Source organism: Calonectris borealis, chromosome 26 (assembly GCF_964195595.1).
Source record: "Calonectris borealis chromosome 26, bCalBor7.hap1.2, whole genome shotgun sequence".
Taxonomy (NCBI): Eukaryota; Metazoa; Chordata; class Aves; order Procellariiformes; family Procellariidae; genus Calonectris; species Calonectris borealis.
In genome coordinates, this window is record NC_134337.1 from 3,224,432 (window position 1) to 3,242,662 (window position 18,231).

General features: G+C 57.6%; 1 protein-coding gene across 1 annotated transcript; it reads left to right on the top strand.

Moving 5' to 3' along the window:
* Positions 1-1,959: 1,959 nt before the first annotated feature.
* Positions 1,960-17,984, top strand: RAB44 (RAB44, member RAS oncogene family). Its single transcript, XM_075173999.1, has 17 exons — positions 1,960-2,296; positions 3,652-3,877; positions 3,974-4,088; positions 4,358-4,529; positions 4,846-4,989; positions 5,357-5,447; positions 5,570-5,665; positions 6,494-6,681; positions 7,076-7,124; positions 7,453-7,547; positions 8,086-8,480; positions 12,651-13,241; positions 13,734-13,815; positions 14,158-14,272; positions 15,061-15,162; positions 15,996-16,072; positions 16,501-17,984. The coding sequence occupies exons 2-17, from the start codon at positions 3,668-3,670 to the stop codon at positions 16,583-16,585; spliced, it is 2,607 nt and encodes an 868-aa protein (XP_075030100.1). The 5' UTR covers positions 1,960-2,296; positions 3,652-3,667; the 3' UTR covers positions 16,586-17,984.
* Positions 17,985-18,231: the final 247 nt, after the last annotated feature.

Genomic DNA, 18,231 nt, shown 5'->3' on the forward strand with positions numbered 1-18,231 from the left:
CCAGGCCAATGAGGGTGACCCATGTTGTGGGACAGGGACATATAAGAGCATGTGGTGGCACCGCTGGTGACAACATACAGGTGGGACTGGAGCTGCTGGGTGCCAGGACTGAGATCCCCTGGGGCTCAGGGATGCCTCCACCATCAGCCGCTTCCTCCGAGGACTGAGCAAGACTTTTACGTGGACTGTGAGCTCGAGTTATGGTTAATGTGATAAATGACCCGATCTGCAGAGGATCCAGGTGAAAATAAAGCTTTGACGCTGACAACCTTGCGGCATCGTTCAACCGAGGATCCCTAAAGCGTCTGCCTGTCCCCGTAGCATTGGGGTGACACCCGTGCATGCCGACTGCCCCTTGAAATGCTTGCAGAGCGCAATCACGCAGCCTTTTAGCTGCTGCTGAGTCAAGCCCTACGGATTTAGCCCTTTTAATCTCTCCCCTTACGTCAGTCCTTCCAGCCCCCTTGGCCGCTGCCGGCCGCTCCCCTCTGCTGTCACCTCCCGTTTGTCAGGAGCGGTGGCGATGGAGGAAGCAAGAAATAAATCAACAAATACTCCCTCGTCCCTGTTTGCGGGGCTCTGAGGGCAGCCAGGGTCTGGCTCTGCTGTGCGAGAAGCACCTTGGCACCTGGGCTCGAGTTTTGCACCCCCTTGGGAGACCCCAGCCAGGGCAGGGGAGGATTGTGTCCCCCTCAGCTTTGGGGGACACAAAATGGTGACGGGCTTCCAGCAGCTGAGGAATGGATGGAAATCTTGCATTTTCAGCCCAGGTTGTGTTTTGTTGCTTTTCCATCCCAGCCTGGAGCAGGGATGACAGGGTTCAAACTCCCAGGACGGCCGAGCGGGGCTGGCAGGAGGGTCAGGCGCTTCCCCTCCTTCCCCCACTATATTCAATTCTCTTTCGCCGAGACCTGCCCGGCATCTCCTCGGGGCTGGAAAGGGCCGTCGCTGCTGCGGGGCTGGATCGTACCCTCCCGCGGCTGGTGCTAACCCCGGCGCGGGCTGCCCGCAGGGCTCTGCAGCTGGAAGCGAGATACCGGAGTCCTGCTGGGCAGGAGGCATGAATCCATGAGCTCTCCCAGGGATATTTAGGGATTTGTCCCCAAAAGCATCCTCAGGGAAAGCAAAGCCAAAATTCAGCCTTCTCCGTGCAGCGGCCAACAGCCCCGGGGGTTGGGAGACGCGGTGACAAACTGAGCTCGGAGGGGTTTGTGCAAGCTGAGCACCCCAGCCTGGCCGTGGGGTTGCTTCAGTCTGGGGTGACCAGCACCAGCTTTGCTCCGAGAGCGGGGAACAAACAGCTCAATTGGCCTACAAGTGCCCAGGCGCAGCGCTCGCACCTGAGCTGGCGGCTGCTTCGTTAGGTTAAACGGCAAACGAGCAGGGCTGGGTGGGTGTGATGGGGCAGGGCACCTGCACAGCCAGTTCCCTGCAAGTGATTTAACCAGCTCGGGTGGGGAGGGACGGGCAGGGCACTGGGAGCTGGGCTCAGACCCATGCTGTGAGCCAGGGGATGGTAACTCCAGTTATAACCGAAAGATAATAGTTGGTGTTTCCCCTTGTTATTACTTTAGGTTTTTGCTTGGGATCTTTTTCCCATTTTACAGTTAAGGGGGAGCAAAAAGGGACGTGACCCGTCTAATTCCCCTGCCCCCTTGCAAACCAGAGTGGTTGCAGACCGCGGGCAGCCGGTGGCTTCGGTGCTGGCTTTAAATAATTCAGGCAGGATCCTTGAAAAAAATACCAGTGCGAGCAGCGCAGTGGGGGAGATCTCCAAATCCTGGGGCCAAAGAGCCTCCGCGGGGGGGGGTTGCAGGTTTGTTCCGTCCTCGGTAGGATGCTGTAACCTGTGGGTTATACATAGGCTTGTAGTTTGGGTTATTTAGACTCTTAAAATAACATTTGTTGTTTCTCTGATGCTTTTCCCCTGCCCCAAACACCTTCCAGCCTTGGCCGGACCATTGCAAAGAAGGAAAGGATGGGGACTTCTGCTGCGGTTCCCGAAGATGCTGGTGGTGCCCTTGCTTTGGGATCTGGGGGGTTTGGGGGGACGGTGACCCTCCGGAGGGGCCCTTCCGGCACCCCGCTTGCAACGCAGCAAACAGGAAACGTGTGAGCACCGGCAGTTGAGTGTAACCCGAAAACGGAAAGCCGCCTTGAGTAAGAGAGAAAATGAGAGCTCGGGCGCAGGGCAGGTCAAACACCCTCAGCGCGGGACCAGCACCCCTCCCGGCCCGGGGAGCCTCGCCGCCCCGTGCACCCCGAAAGTGAGGGTCCCTCTCGGTAGGCAGGAAAGGTAAGGTTTGCTAAGGGATAGCTCAGGCATCACCTTCAAAAATAGAAAAGCAAGGGAAATAAGTGTTTTTTCTTGCTGTTGGTGAGCTGGGGGGGCTTTTTCTTGCTGTTTGTGGGGGGACGGTAGCTGGGGGCCCTTTTCTGGTGGCTGGGAGCAGCGTGGGGTGTTTTGGAGGGGAGGCAGGTTGCCGGGAGTCGGTGATGCCGTGGGGGGGCCCCTGCTCAGCCGGGTCCGGGGGGTGCACAGTTCCCATCCCAGCCCCCCTGCTTGTTCTGCGCCTCCGTTGTGCGGTGGGCTCAGCTCACCCCCCGGGGCTGGGGCAGGTAACTGGGGGGCTTCCCCATGCCTTAAACAACCCCGTCTGCCCCCCAGAGCTCCCACTTCTGTTGTCTTAGAGGCTGGGACCACCATAAAGGCACCTGGTTTCTGCCCCCCGCCCCCCCCCCCAGTGTCCTGTGGGACTCCACAAGATCCTCTTGCTGTAAGGGGAAAGGGATGGTTTTGGGGCCTATTCCCACGTTTCCGGTGCACCCCAGGATTTAGCAGAATCGCCGTTTCACGTGGCAAAAGGAAAGGGGCAGAGGGCTGGAGCAGCCGGGGGTCTCCCCGGGCTGGGAGTGGAAAGGTGGGCTGCAGCCAGCCCTGGCTCTGCGTCACCGCTCTCCGTGGCTGTGGTTTCCTTCACTCGGTTTTTCAGCTTTGCCATGCAGAGAACAACCCCTCACGGGGATGGCACGGTGGCTGTCAGTGACGCTGCCGCCCACCCAGACCCCGCAAGCCGGGGCGAGCGCGTAGACGTGACGAAAACCTCCCCGAGGTCTCGCGCAGCTCTGCCCGGAGGTGACTCACGGCTGTGAAAGCTGGGGGAGGAATTTTAAAAGCTGCTGCTGAGCTCTGAGGAAGCAGGTGGAACCACCACGTTTTGCCCAGACCTCCAGCATCGCCTTGGCTGGTCCTTTGCCGGTGTCACCTCCCGGCTGTGTCACCTCCCGGGTGGCCCTCGAGCCCCGGTGGTTCCAGTGCTCTGTGCACCCTCCATAGCCGGGGTGGAGCGTGGGGGGATTTGGGATGGGTGCTTGGCCAGCGGCAGGAGAAGCCACTCGCCCGGTGGGCGCTGGGCTCGCAGCCGTTGCTGGGGACGGCCGTTGCTCGCTGTGTGTCCCGGCTCCGTTTGCGCCGTGCAATCGGAGATAAGCACCTCTCTTCCTATTGCCAAACCCGGGGGCCGTTCACACCAGCCAAAATGAATTTCCAGCTCGGTCCCGCTCCGCTGTCTCCCACCGCGCCACAGCAAAGGTCTCCGGCAAGGAGAGAGCCGGCCGAGGCTCAGCACCCGCCGTTTTCCCCCTCGACAGGACCCAGCCGGGAGCCATGGCCGAGCGCCGGGCGGCCACCAAGGGCCGGCGCATGGGCTCCAGCCGGCGCAAGCAGCTGCGCGAGGGCTCCGGCGAGGCACCGGCAGCAGCCCCCGGCCCCGGCGAGGAGCTGCCGTGGGCATCCGAAATAGTGCAGAGGGTGCAGGACTTCTTCAGGGAGCGGGACAAGGACCAGGCGGGGTTTGTCACCCGCTCGGACATGCAGGTAAGGGATGGAGATGTCTTCTCGGGTCAAATGCCACCGGGGTCGCTGGAGACTGGCTGATGGGTAGGTTTTTCCCCTGATTTGTTTTGTTCTTAGAAATTGCAAGAGGAAGATTTCCCGTGCAGCATGGAGGAGCTGGAGCTCGTCTTCGATGGGCTGGATGCTGCCGGCACCGGGCGGTTAAGCACCGAGGAGTTCACTGCCGGGCTCCGTAAGTGCCGGCACGCTGCCTCCGAGCATCCCGGGCTAATCCTGGACACGGCCCCGGTGCTTTCCCGGGGGGGACCTGAAACACTGCCCTGGGTGGTACGTGATGGCCCAAAAAGTGTCCCCATGCCCGGGTCTCAGCCCATGGCTCCTCTGGTGAGGGGTCCTACTGTGCCGAAGCAGCTTGTCGCAGCCATAGGGTGGGAATTGTTGGGGTTTGGGCTTTGCGGTCGCCCCGGCCGGGCACTGAGGGTTTGGGGTATCTGTCGGCAGGGCAGTTCCTGAGCTCCCAAAAAGCTGCCAGGGACCATCGCAGGCGGAAAACAGCATCCCGGAAGGTCCGCTTGGTCCTCCCCAGCCCAGCATTGGAGGGGACGGACAGCGAGGAGCGGAGACACTTTGCCGCCTTCATGGACCAGCTGGGCACAGACAACGTCTCTGAAGAGTAAGCCACCCTGTTTAGCACCCATGGGTGTCCTGCAGGATGGGGCAGCGCTGCCCTAGGGGGAAAGGCTTGGGGCAGGGCAGGGTATTCCCCTCATTTGGTCCCCATGTAGGCAGTGAGCCCAGAAATGGCTTGAGGTGCCTTTGCCCCAAGCGCAGGAGCAAGGGGACAGGATCACGGTCACCCCAATGCTCATCTGTCCCCCAGGACCACGCATCATGAACGGTGTGAGCTGAATGACCCGGGATCCCATGGCTGACCTGGCTTTGGGGGGTTCTGGAGGGATGCTCACCACAAAACACCCCTGTCCTTGCAGACAGGAGATCTGGCAGCTTTGGGTGAAGCTCCGGCAGGACGAACCCCAGCTCCTGGGCAACCTGGAGGACTTTCTGGCCAAGATGAGGCACCGCATCCAAGAAGCCAGGAGCAAGAAGGAAGCTTTGGAGGTGACCCTGAACAAGTGAGTCACCCCAGGGCAGTGGAGAGGGACGGGATGGGAAGGATGGGGACAGGGATGGGGACCCCTGCTCACCCCAGCCGTGGAGATGCACCCAAGGAGGGAAAAACCTGGGTGCTTTCAGCATCTCCATGAGTGGCTGGAGCAGAGGTTTCACTGGGAGCCGACGTTTGGGGTCGGGCTCCCTCTACAGTCACGCGCGGGATGGCAAAAGTGCCGGACTCAGACTGCTGGACACGTCCTTGCTGGGTGAACCCCTCCGGGCAAACCCGGCTGCAGCCCGCAGCTCCTGTGGGCAATGTGGGGTCCCAGGGACCTGCACCCACTGCAGCAGGGTCTGACCACCCCCTGGCCTTGCTGTCCCTGGCAGGCGTGTGGCTGAGCACGACAAGGAGGTGCAGCAGCTCTGCGAGGCTCTGGAGCAGCAGATCCAGCAGGAACAGCAGCGGCTGGAGCAGGAGGTGGGTCACCAGCTGCTCCTCTCCCCTTGCCACCCGCCCTGGGAGGGGACCCAGCACCCCTAAACCCCTGTGGCAGCTCCCAGGTGGGCGAGTGGGTGCTAACGTCCTTGTTGCCATCCCAGAGCATGGCCCGGAGCCACCAGCACAGCGTGGAGCTGCAGCAAGCACTGGATGCCAGCGAGAGGGAGGTGCAGCGCTTGGTCACGGCGCAGCTGGAGGTGAGCTGGCCCAACCCCTGGTCCCCCATCGTGCGTAGGGGGTCTCTGGGCTGTGCCTGTAGCAGCAACATGGTGTTGTACACCTGACCTTGGTCTGTCCCCACCAGCCCTTGATGCAGGTTGTCACATAGGACCTCCATTACATAGAATCATAGAATGATTAAGGTTGGAAAAGACCTCCAAGATGATCGAGCCCAACCCTCAACCCAACACCCCCATGCCCACTACACCATGTCCCTAAGCGCCTCATCTACACATCTTTTAAATACCTCCAGGGATGGTGACTCCACCACTTCCCTGGGCAGCCTGGTCCAAGGCCTGACCACTCTTTCAGTAAAGAAATTTCTCCTCATGTCCAATCTAAACCTCCCCTGGCACAACTTGAGGCCGTTTCCTCTCGTCCTATCGCTGTTACTTGGGAGAAGAGACCGACCCCCACCTCACTACAACCTCCTTTCAGGCAGTTGTAGAGCGCGATGAGGTCTCCCCTCAGCCTCCTCTTCTCCAGGCTGAACACCCCCAGTTCCCTCAGCCGCTCCCCATCAGACTTGTGCTCCAGGCCCTTCACCAGCTTCGTTGCCCTCCTCTGGACACGCTCCAGCACCTCCATGTCCTTCTTGTAGTGAGGGGCCCGCTCTTCTGCCACCTCTCCTTTGCCACCCCATGCTCCCCTTCATCCTCAGAGCACCTGAGTTGAGTTTCCCACTCTGCACCCTCAGGGGGGAAAATTCAGCCCCAGGTTTAGAGGAGATGGTTATCCATCATTCTTTGGCATGGGTCTCATGGGGGTCCTGGTGGGGTGTGAGTGTCCTGGTTGCCGTCCCACAGCTGGAGACGCGGTGCCGCAGCCTCCGCAGCACGCAGCAAGCCGCCAGCACTGAAAACCGGCAGCTGGAGGAGAGCAACCGGGTGCTGGAGGACCGCCTGCAGCACCTCCACCAGCAGCTCCAGCAGACCCACGGGCGCCTGCGGAGTGCAAGGGCCGCGGTGGCTTGGGAGCACGCGGAGGAGCCTGGGTGGGTAGCCGAGTGATCGGCATCTCCCTCTGCACCCATGTGGTTTTCTCCTGGGGGCTGCAGTGGGTGGGGAATGAGTTTGATGGGTCTCAGCCATCACGGTGCTTCAGTGGTCTCCACGGTGCAGATTAATCGTGGTTTGGTGTGAAAAGCATCAGAAAAAAAGCCAGGACTATCAGCACCACGCACTGAATGTGTCCCTGTAGGGCAGTGCCAGCAGAGATGGGACATCCTTCACCCAGAAGGACCCAACCAGGACCGATCCAAGGGTTGTGGGTTTTGCTGTCCTGCTCCAGCCCACCGCTGCCTCCGGGGCTGGGGACAACCCTGGGGCAGCAATGGAGATGGTGAAGAAGGTGCAATTGCCGTTTTGACCCGTGCTCTGTGTTTGCAGGGACAGAGTGGTGGCAGAGCTGCCTGGCGAGATGCCCCTGTCCCCACAGGTACTTCAGCTGGGTACGCGGGGACGGGACGGGGTGTCTGTGCGCCAGGGCCTTGCGCTGTTCCGTTTGGGACTGCCGGGGAGCCCAAGAGCTCAGGGTGCTTCTGCAGCAGAGGCAGGGCGTCCCCTAAAAGCGTTTTCAAACTGGGTCAGCACGGTGCCCTACAGACGCGTGGGGAGAGGGGGGGTGGCAGCACGTTAGTTCTGATACCCCCAAGATCTTGTGTGGGTATGTCTGGATAGCTGCCGGAGAGCTCGGCATCGTTTCATGTGGATACGCCTGTTTGCCAAGCGCTTTTCTCTCTTTTCTTCAACCCTGTTCACTGCAGATGAGTCCGGAGAAGAGCGAGAAGTACCGCTCCGAGATGCGGATCAGGCTGGGGTCCCAGAGCAGCGAGCCCAAAGCCAAGGGCACCCACCAAGTGTAAGGGGTCCTGGGCAACAGCTGCTGCTTCAGCTCGTGCCCTCGACATCTGCGAGCCGGTGCCGAGCACCCAAGTCCTCCACCCTCCCCAGGCAAAACACGATATTCAGTCTTTTTAATGCTCCTTTCCCACCCACTCATCTCTCACCCCGGAGATCAGATCCCTTACCCCAGCTCGTCGCCCTGCATCACTCCCTCGGCTCGGGCACTTGCCGTATCTGGCTGAGATTTCTCTTTTCATCTCCGATAATGTGAGCACGGAGCCTGGGAAGAGGCACGCTCGCTTGCCGGGCAGGATACGGCCCTGGGTCTGGCTCCCTGGGTGTGCATCCCCCTTTCCCCTGTCCCCATCGCTGCCTGTGTGAGCCTCCAGTACACCCGGAGGGTAAATACAATGGGTTTGGAGAGGGATGGGGTGAGGCGGTGGAGGAGAGACCCCCCTGGTACCAGCCCAGGTGGATGGGAGGGAGCTGCAGCCCGACCCAGGGGCTGGGCTAACACACGCCCTCCCCCCCTCCCCATTTTCTGCCCTTTCCAGGGTTTGGGAAATGCTGCCGGCAGAATTAAGCGTTGTGGGAGCCCTGCTGAGAGCAAGCTCCACGGAAGAGGACCCCTTCCCCGAATTTCTGAAAGAGGAACGCTTTTCTGACCAAAGCTCTTTGCTAAGAGAGATGAATGATGCAATAGCGGCTCTGAGCAAACAGCTGACGCCGCAGGCACCGGGTGCACCCCCCGCACCGGCAGACACTGCCCATCACCCCCGGGACGATGCTGAGCCCCAAACGGGGCCCGAGGCAGCCGCAGCCCATGGCACAACCCCCGGGGTCCTGCCAGAGACTCGCCCGGGCCACGTCGGTCATGAGCTGTTTGAAGGAGACCTGAAAGAGGGACCAGCCACAGCTGAGCTTCGTGCTCCAGACGTGACACAGGCCGGTGCGTCCGCGGGAGCGGGGCACCACAGGGCTCAGGAGCCGGGGGCAGAGCAGGGAGAGAGCCCGGAGGAGGCATGGAGGATGTTATTCCTGCAAGGAAAGGGCACCGGAGCGAAGGAGCTGAAGGCAGCTAAGCATCCGCAAGGAGCACCGGGAGAGAGGACGGAGGCAGGAGAGCAGGCGCTCATGGAGGTGGAGGGAGAAGGATGGGTGCAGGAAAAAACAGGTTGGGAAAAGGCACAGCTCCTGGGAGAAGCTGAGGAAGCGGCATTAAACCAGGGAGAAAATCTGGAGGCAGGTCTGGGGCCACCTGAGGCTGGGGAGGCAGGTCTAGCAGCGGGATGGCAGCTTGCCGCAGATGAGCTTGGCCCGGCTGTGGCTCCGGAAGAGTTTGTGCAGCCCCCGGGCGCAGGGCTGGGGAAAGAGGCTGACCCGCCAGCGGGGCTCTCCGAGAAACTCGAAATAAAGCTTGGAGAGCGCCTGGAGCCAGAGCCACCACCCTGGGGTAAGGCAGGAATGGGAGCAGCCCAGGGAGACCGTGTCCTCCCCGAGGTGACGGTGGCTCCTGGCCCCGGGATGCTGGAGGAAGAGCGTGTCGGTGCGGAGGTGCAGCCCCGGGGAGAGACCTTGGATGCCGACGTGCCGCCAGCACAGCACGGAGGGAGCAGCGGAGCCGGGGCCGAGGAAGGGGAGGTGGAGGTAACACAGCCCAGGGAGGCAGAGCCGCAGCCGCAGGGTGAGTCTGTGCGGGGAGACGGAGTGTGGGGAGGCAGCATGGGTGCAGAGGTGCTGCTGCCACCCGCCGATGTGCGGGAGGGCAGAGCGGGGACAGATGTGCAACCGCTGGAGGCCCAGAGCAGCGATGCTGGTGTGCAGCCGCTTGCAGAGGCGGAGGAGCTCAAAGCGAGCGTGGAGGCAGATCTGCAGCCCCCGAGTGAGGCCGGCTCCCTGGGGACAGAGCAGGGAGGGAGCGTGGCTCCAGATGTGCAACCACTGGAGGAAGATGATAAACCAGAGTTAGGGCTGGGGGAGGAAACGGGCGTTGCTGCGGTGCACGGTGAGGGTCCTTCCCCAGCAGAAACACCTGCGGGGAGCCCAGAGCTGGGTAGGCTGTTCCCAGTTAAGGCTCAGGCACTGGAACTGGTGGGGGCAGAGGAATCTCAGGCAGACACGCAGCTGCGTGGAGATCCCAGTCCAGAAGCCCCCCAAGGAGGAGAGGACCATGCAGCCACACAGCTCGGGGACAAGGCTGAGGATGGGGGACGAGGGCAGGGCGAGCAGGAGCTGCCACATGAGCCCGTGATGGATCTGTACGGGGCAGGATTCGGGCAGGGAGAGGGGGCTGGTGCAGAGGAGCAGCCTGGAGCTGAGGCCGACGAACACAGCGCTGGCAGGGGGGACCCCGCTCCTCTGCCCTTGGTGCTGTTTGGGGCGCGGAGGCCGGGGGCGGAGGTGGATGGAGATGTACAGCACCCAGAGGAAGAGGGGGAGTTGGAACTGGTGCACGGAGAGGGCATCAGCGAGGATGGGCTGTTCCCAGTTAAGGCTCAGGCCCTGGAACTGGTAGAGTCAGAGGACTCCCAGGCAGACACGCAGCTGCGTGGGGGTGCCAGCCCAGAAACCCCCCAGGGAGGGGAGGGTCAAGCAGCCGATCAGCTCATGGAGGAGGCTGAGGATGGGGCACAAGGACAGGGTGAGCGTGGGCTGCCACACGAGCCTGGGCTCGATCCGCAGGGAGTGGGAGCTGGGCAGGGAGAGGGGGCTGGTGCAGACGTGCAGCCGCGGGAGGAGGCTGTAATGCTGGGCGTGCTGGAGGACCAGGGCATTGATGCCAACGTGCAGCTGCTTACAGAGGGGGATGAGCTCAAATCGACCCCAGGAGGGAACACAGAGGCAGATCTGCAGCCCCCCGGTGAAGCTGGTTACCCGGGGACAGAGCAGGGAGGGAGCGTAGCTCCAGATGTGCAACCCCTGGATCAGGTCGATAAACCAGAGTCAGTAGAAATGGTGGAGGCAGAGGACCTTCAGGCAGACACGCAGCTGCGTGGGGGTGCCAGCCCAGAAACCCCCCAGGGAGGGGGGGACCGTGCAGCCGTGCAGCTCATGGAGGAGGCTGAGGATGGGGAACAAGGGCAGGACGAGCGTGGGCTGCCACACGAGCCTGTGCTTCACCCCCATGGAGTGGCCATCAGGCAGGGAGCGGGGGCTCCTGAAGGTGTGCAGCCATGGGAGGAGGTTGTAATCCTGGATATGGTGAAGGACCAGAGCACTGATGCAAATGTGCAGCTGATGGCAGAGGCAGACAGGCTCAAATTGTCCCCAGGAGGGAGCATGGAGGCAGATCTGCAGCCCCCGAGTGAGGCCAGCTCCCCGGGAACAGAGCAGGGAGGGAGCGTGGCTCCAGATGTGCAACCACTGGATCAGGTTGATAAATGGGAATTAGTGGAAATGGTGGAGGCAGAGGACTCCTGGGCAGACACGCAGCTGTGTGGGGTTGCCAACCTAGAAACCCTGCAGGGAAGGGGGGACCGTGCAGCCGTGCAGCTCGTGGAGGAGGCTGAGGATGGGGCACAAGGGCAGGACGAGCGTGGGCTGCCACACGAGCCTGTGCTTCACCCCCATGGAGTGGCCATCAGGCAGGGAGTGGGGGCTCCTGAAGGTGTGCAGCCCCCTGAGGATGCTGAAAGCCTGGGCGTGCTGGAGGACCAGAGCACTGATGCCAACGTGCAGCTGCTTGTAGAGACGGACGAGCTCAAATTGACCCCAGGAGGGAGCATGGAGGCAGACCTGCAGCCCCACAGCGAGGCCGGCTCCCCGGGAACAGAGCAGGGAGGGAGCGTGGCTCCAGATGTGCAACCCCTGGATCAGGTCGATAAACCAGAGCTAGTGGAAATGGTGGAGGCAGAGGACTCCTGGGCAGACACGCAGCTGCGTGGGGACCTCAGCCCAGAAGCCCCAAGGGAAGGGGAGGGCGGAGCAGCCATGCAGCTCGTGGAGGAGGCTGAGGATGGGGGACAAGAGCAGGGCGAGCGTGGGCTGCCGCACGAGCCTGGGCTCGATCCGCAGGGAGCGGGAGCTGGGCAGGGAGAGGGGGCTGGTGCAGGCGTGCAGCCGCGGGAGGAGGCTGTAATGCTGGGCGTGCTGGAGGACCAGGGCATTGATGCCAACGTGCAGCCGCTTACAGGGGGGGATGAGCTCAAATCAACCCCAGGAGGAGGCACAGACGCAGATCTGCAGAACTTGAGTGAGGCCGGCTCCCTGGATACAGAGCAGGGAGGGAGCGTGGCTCCAGATGTGCAACTCCTGGATCAGGTCGATAAACCAGAGTTAGTGGAAATGGTGGAAGCAGAGGACTCCTGGGCAGACACGCAGCTGCGTGGGGGTGCCAGCCCAGAAACCCCCCAGGGAAGGGGGGCCCGTGCAGCCGTGCAGCTCATGGAGGAGGCTGAGGATGGGGGACAAGAGCAGGGTGAGCGTGGGCTGCCGCACGAGCCTGGGCTCGATCCGCAGGGAGCGGGAGCTGGGCAGGGAGAGGGGGCTGGTGCAGGCGTGCAGCCGCGGGAGGAGGCTGTAATGCTGGGCGTGCTGGAGGACCAGGGCACTGATGCCAACGTGCAGCTGCTTGCAGAGGTGGAGGAGCTCAAATCAACCTTGGGAGGGAACACAGAGGCAGATGTGGCACCCATGGGCGCACCTGGGATGCGGGAAGGGGAGCAGGGCCAGACTCCTGGGTCGGAGGCAGGTCTGTGTGCAGCTCACACCGCAGACCTGTGGGAGGGGGCTGCTGGCGCACATCTGTCCCCTCCGGCTGGGGCCACTTTACACCCTGAGCGTGCCGCTGCCACTGAGGATCCTGGTCTGGAAGCAATGCCGGGAGCACTCGCTGGTCCAGATGGGCAGATCCTGGAGGATACCCAGACACTGGAAGTACTGCAGGGAGAGCGGGCTGATGCAGAGAGGAAGCCTTTGGATGGAGCTCAAGGTCTGGCAGTGGTGCAGGGAGAGAGGCTGGAGGCAGGGGCGAGGATTTTAGTTGAAACTCAGTGTCTAGGGATAAAGCAGGGCCACGATGACGGTGCGTCTGCGCTGGCCCCCCCGGACCCCGAGGTGACATTACACATCAGCACGCTAAAACTGGAAACGATGATGCAGGAGGATGTTCTCGTTCCAGATGTGCGGCGGCTAGGCGCCTCGGGACAGGCAGCCCAAAGTGAACTTCAGGAGCAGGTCTCGGCACAGGCAGATAAGGTGAGGCTTCACACTGCTTCCCAGCAGCCGGAGGAGAAGCCACCGCACGTGATGGAAACGGAGCAGGTAGCTGCTGGACCTGCCGAGCCTCCAAAACAAGAGGTGCCACCAGCATCAACCCTTTACACAAGGGTCCAACAGGAGGAAGATGCTGGGAATGATCAGTCGGGGATGGTCCTCAGCGACAGCTCACTGGGGGATGCAGCCAACAGCAGCATGCAGCCTCAAAGGCAGCTCTTGGGAGAACACAGCGAAGACCTCAATGTTGGTCAACGGGAGAAGAAGCAAGAGGTTGGGCGGAAAACGAGCCGGGAAGGCAAGCCCAGCCCAGGAGAGCCAGGGGCCGTGACTGCAGATCGGGCAGGAGCTGCCTCAAGGGGTTCTCCTGAAGCCTCCCTGGACCCAGATCACCTCTACAACGTGCTGTTCGTTGGAGACTCCCACGTGGGCAAAACATCATTCCTGTACCGGTTGCACACTGACTACTTCAACCCGCGCCTCACCGCCACAGTAGGTAGGTCTCCTCCAGCTCCTTCCCAGCACAGCTCTGCAGCTGCTTGGGTGACCTTCACAATTCCCTTTCCTCCACCCCAGAAGCCGCTGGTGATCATTACACGCATGTTACAGCTCATGCCAAGCGTGCTATACAACCCGTCATCAAGGACCAAACAGGACCACCAACTTCACGCCTGGATGCTCCTGAGCAGGCAATGCTGGTCCTCCTTGCCCTCTCGAGGGCACCAATACTAATGGCCCTAGTGCTTTTCTCTCTGCTTAGCCTTTCAGCTATATTCTCCTCTCTTAACCAACCTGGTTTTACTCATCATGAGATTAGAGACCTTCCCAAAATCCAGCCATCAAAGATCTAAAAGCTGGAGGTTCACTTAGGACCAACCCGCTTGAGCTGCAGCCTCAGACCACACCTGCCCCATGTACCTTCTCCATCCATCCCCTGTCGCAGGGATGAACTCTACAGCATCAGAACAGCCCTTTTTGTGTCTCCTAGGACTGGATTATCAGGTCAAAAACCTCGTCGTGGACAACAAGCGCTTTGCTCTCCGCCTGTGGGACTCAGCTGGTCAAGAAAGGTAAGGTGCTGTGCTGCCTGCTTCAGGAGAGCAACCTGTCGTTTTCTTTTTTTCCTGGTAGTTTAGAGGAAATGAATGTTCTTGGCTTTGCTAAGCAAAGGAGGGGTTGTTTAAGAAGGGACTCTGTACAGTGTGTGATCTGATAAAGAATAATAAAGGAAGTAATTAAGATAAAAATAAGCACTCGGGCTGTTTGTACAGCCTCTGTGACCAGGATAGGAGCAAAATCTGGGTTTTGCCTCTTTTGTAGACATGCATTTCCAGCTTTCCCACTGGGATTTCAGGGCGCTCCTAGGCAAAACCTCCTTAGACCTTATCGGTGACCATTCAAACTGTACGCAGGTACCACAGCGTCACCAAGCAGTTCTTCCGGAAGGCAGACGGGGTCGTGCTGATGTACGACATCACGTCGGAGTATTCCTTCTCGGAAGTGCGGTACTGGCTGAGCTGCATCCAGGTGGGTGAAGTAGGAACACCTCGTTCTGTCCCCGAGGTCTTGGAACTGGCGGTGACTCTGAGATCAGCTTTTCCCCACCTGACCTCTGCCACCGGTTAGGGATGGACACCTGGGGGTGACCAAGCCCTTTGTAAAGGGCTTTGCTTTGGTTAGGAAATAATTTTTCTTGGAGGATTTAAATTCAGATACTGACAATTTTCACATTTTTGCAGTGTTTCCTGGGGTAATCTGTTGATAGCATCGTTATGGTAATGATCAACTTTTTTAAAATTAAAAACTGGTGCAGAGGAATGGAAAATGTTGAAAGTGGTTTTGAGAACACTTTTAAATCAAGAATAGTCCACTTTGAGTCCTGGGAAATGGGAGGTAACGCGTGCCTTATTAAAAACTTCTTGTCACAGATTTCCAGTCAAGTACAAAGTCAGTGTTTAAAAACACTGGAACAAAATAGGATGTCGCCTTGCTCAGTGCCTGCAAACCTCAGCCAGAGCATCTTCTGGAGGGTTCCTGAAGTCAAACACAAAGTGAATTCACTACGGGGGTAACTCGTCCAGTGCTCTGCCCTGTTAATAGACCAGGACAGGTGATTTAAGGGAAAAAAAATCCCTTTCTTAAATGCTGTTAAACTCGTTTAAGAACTTAAGGTTTTGTTATCAGCCCAAATCTGTCGGCATCCTTCATGGTGCTCCAGGATGTGTCTAGACAGCGTGGCTGGCTGTGATTCAAGGGAGATTCAGACATGATCTCCCTTGAGATCATGAGAGATCCTCCCCTCTTTAATTGCCCAGGAAGGAGCAGAAGACGGAGTCGCTATTCTGCTTCTTGGGAACAAAACCGACTGCGCTGCAGAGAGACAGGTCCCTACGAAGGAGGGGGAACGCTTGGCCAAGGTAGGTGCACGGCCCTGCTAAAGCGTGCTGTCCACCCAAGTTAGGCAGGGACAGCTAAGGATGGATGCCACCAGCCTGAGGACCTGGAGAAAGGTGATAGCCCTTCACTTACCTTTCGTGCATGGGTGCGTGGCAAAGTGATCTCTGAACCCATCTTTCACCCTTCCCTGCTTTGCTTTCCCCCTGCCGTTTTAGTTTTGACTCAGCACCGCCCCAGTAAAACAGTTTATGGAACTGGAGCTATAAATTAAAACATCTTCAGCTCTGCTTGCCTTTGCTGTATCTTCCCAGCATCATAGAAATAATAAAACCACCAAGCCCTATCCTGTTTTAAAGATACTGAAATGCTTAAAGTACGATTATTCTCTTCAAATGTAGCTGCCTAATAAAAATTAGGCGAGAAGAATCTCACCTTTACTGACTTAATTTCAAAGTTTATGGAACTTGGGCCAGTATCCATTGACCAGTTTTACAAATGGAAACAACAGGACAAGGGATTAGATGCTTTTTTTCCCCACCAACCAGTCACTGGCAGGCACAAAAGACCCGGGAACATCTGGTTACGTCTCCATATTCGCCCCACTAACCAGCGGGCATCGCATCTGGTTCTGTCTGCAGTGTCAGCCTTTTCCTTGATACTAAACATTGGTGTCGTAGCTACCAGAAAAGCTGGATTTCACCCTCACATTCCAGTAAATAAGTTACTGAGTTATTTGTTTCCTTGAGTCTTTCTGTTTCCCCTTGACCGTGACTGTCCCTTGGCTATTTGCTCCCATATTAAGCTATTCCAATGCAAGAATATTACATTTCTATTCGGGCTCTGTGTCTTCCAGAAGCATCAGCTCATGTTTTACGAATGCAGCGCTGCCTCGGGCCACAACGTCTCCGAGGCCATGGTCAGCTTAATCAGGTGAGGCATGGGCTTGGATTTTGCTAGCTCTCCTGGATTTAACGGGCTCCCTCCCTGCTTTTTTAACTCCAAATGCTGGGGTGTTTCTGTCACCGGAGACTCCACGTGCCCAAATGTCAAGGGAAAACTCAGAGCAGCATGTGCACGGCTGGGATGAGCCGGAGATAAGTGCTGTAAGATGTCTCCTGAATAGTCAGCATTGCAAGGAGATTAATAAAACCCTTTTCAGGATTTCTCCCTGGGTTGACTGAAAGAAATTCTGTCTGTGATTTGATTTAGGTTGGCGGTTCTCAAATCACACTGAACTGGAAGGTTCCAAACTCTTTCAGCCGTGCTGAGCCTCCTTTACTAACGCTTGTCAAGACAAATAGCACAGCCCTACAAAATATGGGGGAAACAGCCAGCTAATTTGCTTCCTTTTTTCCCAGGTTGCTCAAAGTTCGTGAAGATGAATTGAAAAATAAGGCAGAAGAGGTACCAAAGCCACCTCAGAAGAAAAAGGGCTGCTGCTAGTGATGGACAGACCCCCCCGCCCCGTGGTGATCTGAAACTGCAGTGACAGAAAAGCATAAAAATAGCCCTTACGCACCATCTCTGCTCCCCGTGTGTCTGCCTTGCCTGATCTCCCTCGGATGCTGAGAGCAAAAGCCGCTGCGGAGGAGCCGGCTGTCACCCGGCCCCTTCCCCGCTCATCTCCTGCGATTACCCCAGAGCACACGAGCCCTCCAAAATACTTGTTGGGAAACTTTGCCACTTTCTTTTGGAGGCAAAAAGCAGGCTAAGGAAAGAGGCAGAAAAGGAAGCCAGCTGGATCCGAGATGCTGGAACGATACTGGAAGCAGCAGGGAGCAAAGCCGAGTCTTGGGAGAACAGAAATGCATACCAGGAGTCACCCGAATAAAACAAGGGGGTTTAGGGCTGTCAGTGCTGCTGTGCAGCGGTGACTTTTGCTCTGGCTTTGCAATCTGATCGGATTTGATCTGGAACAATGAACTATGCAATATATCCTAAATGCACTTTGTAAGTCTCTCCCGTTAGGCAAGGTAAAGTTCGTTTTTCTTTCCTGTTTTTTTGTGCCAGTCAGCAGTAATGGGTCTTAACAGAAAACTACTAAAAACTTTGCTCCAAATAAATTCAAAAGCCCCAAAAGCATATGCAGGATAACAGAAAGAGCACTGGGGTGGTGGGATATATGATCAGATAAATGCTTGTGAGAGCTCTTTCCATTGCATTGCTCCCAGAGCAGATTTTTGCACTATTGCAGCAAATCTCAGGATGGGCAGGGAAGAGCAAGCTGCTGCCCTTCTGCAACTGAGGCGGCTTCTTTATGAAGTACTGAATTAGTTTTAAAACCCAGCGTGAAAAATCTAAACAATCACATGTCACAATTTCAAGGGCTTTTTTCTTTATACAGCTTGATACAGAGATCTATATTTTTGCCAAGACAGACATAAATAAGTAAGAATACAAGTGTTATATTTTAGTATTTTTATATATTACATCTGTTGCCTCATCCTCCAGCAGTTCACCAGATATATTTAAAGACTGTGCTTACATGCAGACTTTGGGGAAATAATTCTGCTCAGATGGGTTTGCTTTTTGTTGCCATTATTATGTATATGTATATTATGGCAAAGCATAATAGTAGCCAGTTTCTGCTTTACAAAAATATAGTGACAAGAGTTGGTTTTCTAAGAACACTATATATTAAAAAAAAAAAAGTATATCATTCCGCATGTTTCTGACTCTGCTATAGCTCAGCTTTCCGAGGAAACAAGGCTTAAGAGCTCTGATGCCTGTGTATATGTACCTGTTTTCTCTTTCCCTGCTTCAAACAGCTTTGGAGTCCACGGGCTGTTTTTAGCAGTCCCCGATGGGCAGCAACTGCAAAGCTATGAGACGTTGCGACTTCTGTATGTAACTGAGACTAATTAACATGCCCTTTGATGGAAAAATTGCAGTTTAAGTTTAGCCTTTATCAGACAATGACAAATCTCCACGGGAGAGACTTGCAACGCAGAGAGCCAGGCGAGAGCAGCCTTCCTTGGTTCTGCTGCTCACAGAATCACCCCTTTAACTGGGGCCAGCTCTGTGTGATACCCAAAAGCGCTCGGTGGAAATGATTTGCAGATGGAGATGAAAAGAGACCACTGACGGAC

Bases quoted from the DNA above. Each gene is read 5' to 3' on its own strand.
- RAB44 (XM_075173999.1), top strand. From the start codon at position 3,668: ATGGCCGAGCGCCGGGCGGCCACCAAGGGCCGGCGCATGGGCTCCAGC. The intron at 5,666-6,493 runs GTGAGCTGGCCC...GCCGTCCCACAG, and splicing joins TGGTCACGGCGCAGCTGGAG to CTGGAGACGCGGTGCCGCAG. The intron at 13,242-13,733 runs GTAGGTCTCCTC...TGTGTCTCCTAG, and splicing joins GCGCCTCACCGCCACAGTAG to GACTGGATTATCAGGTCAAA.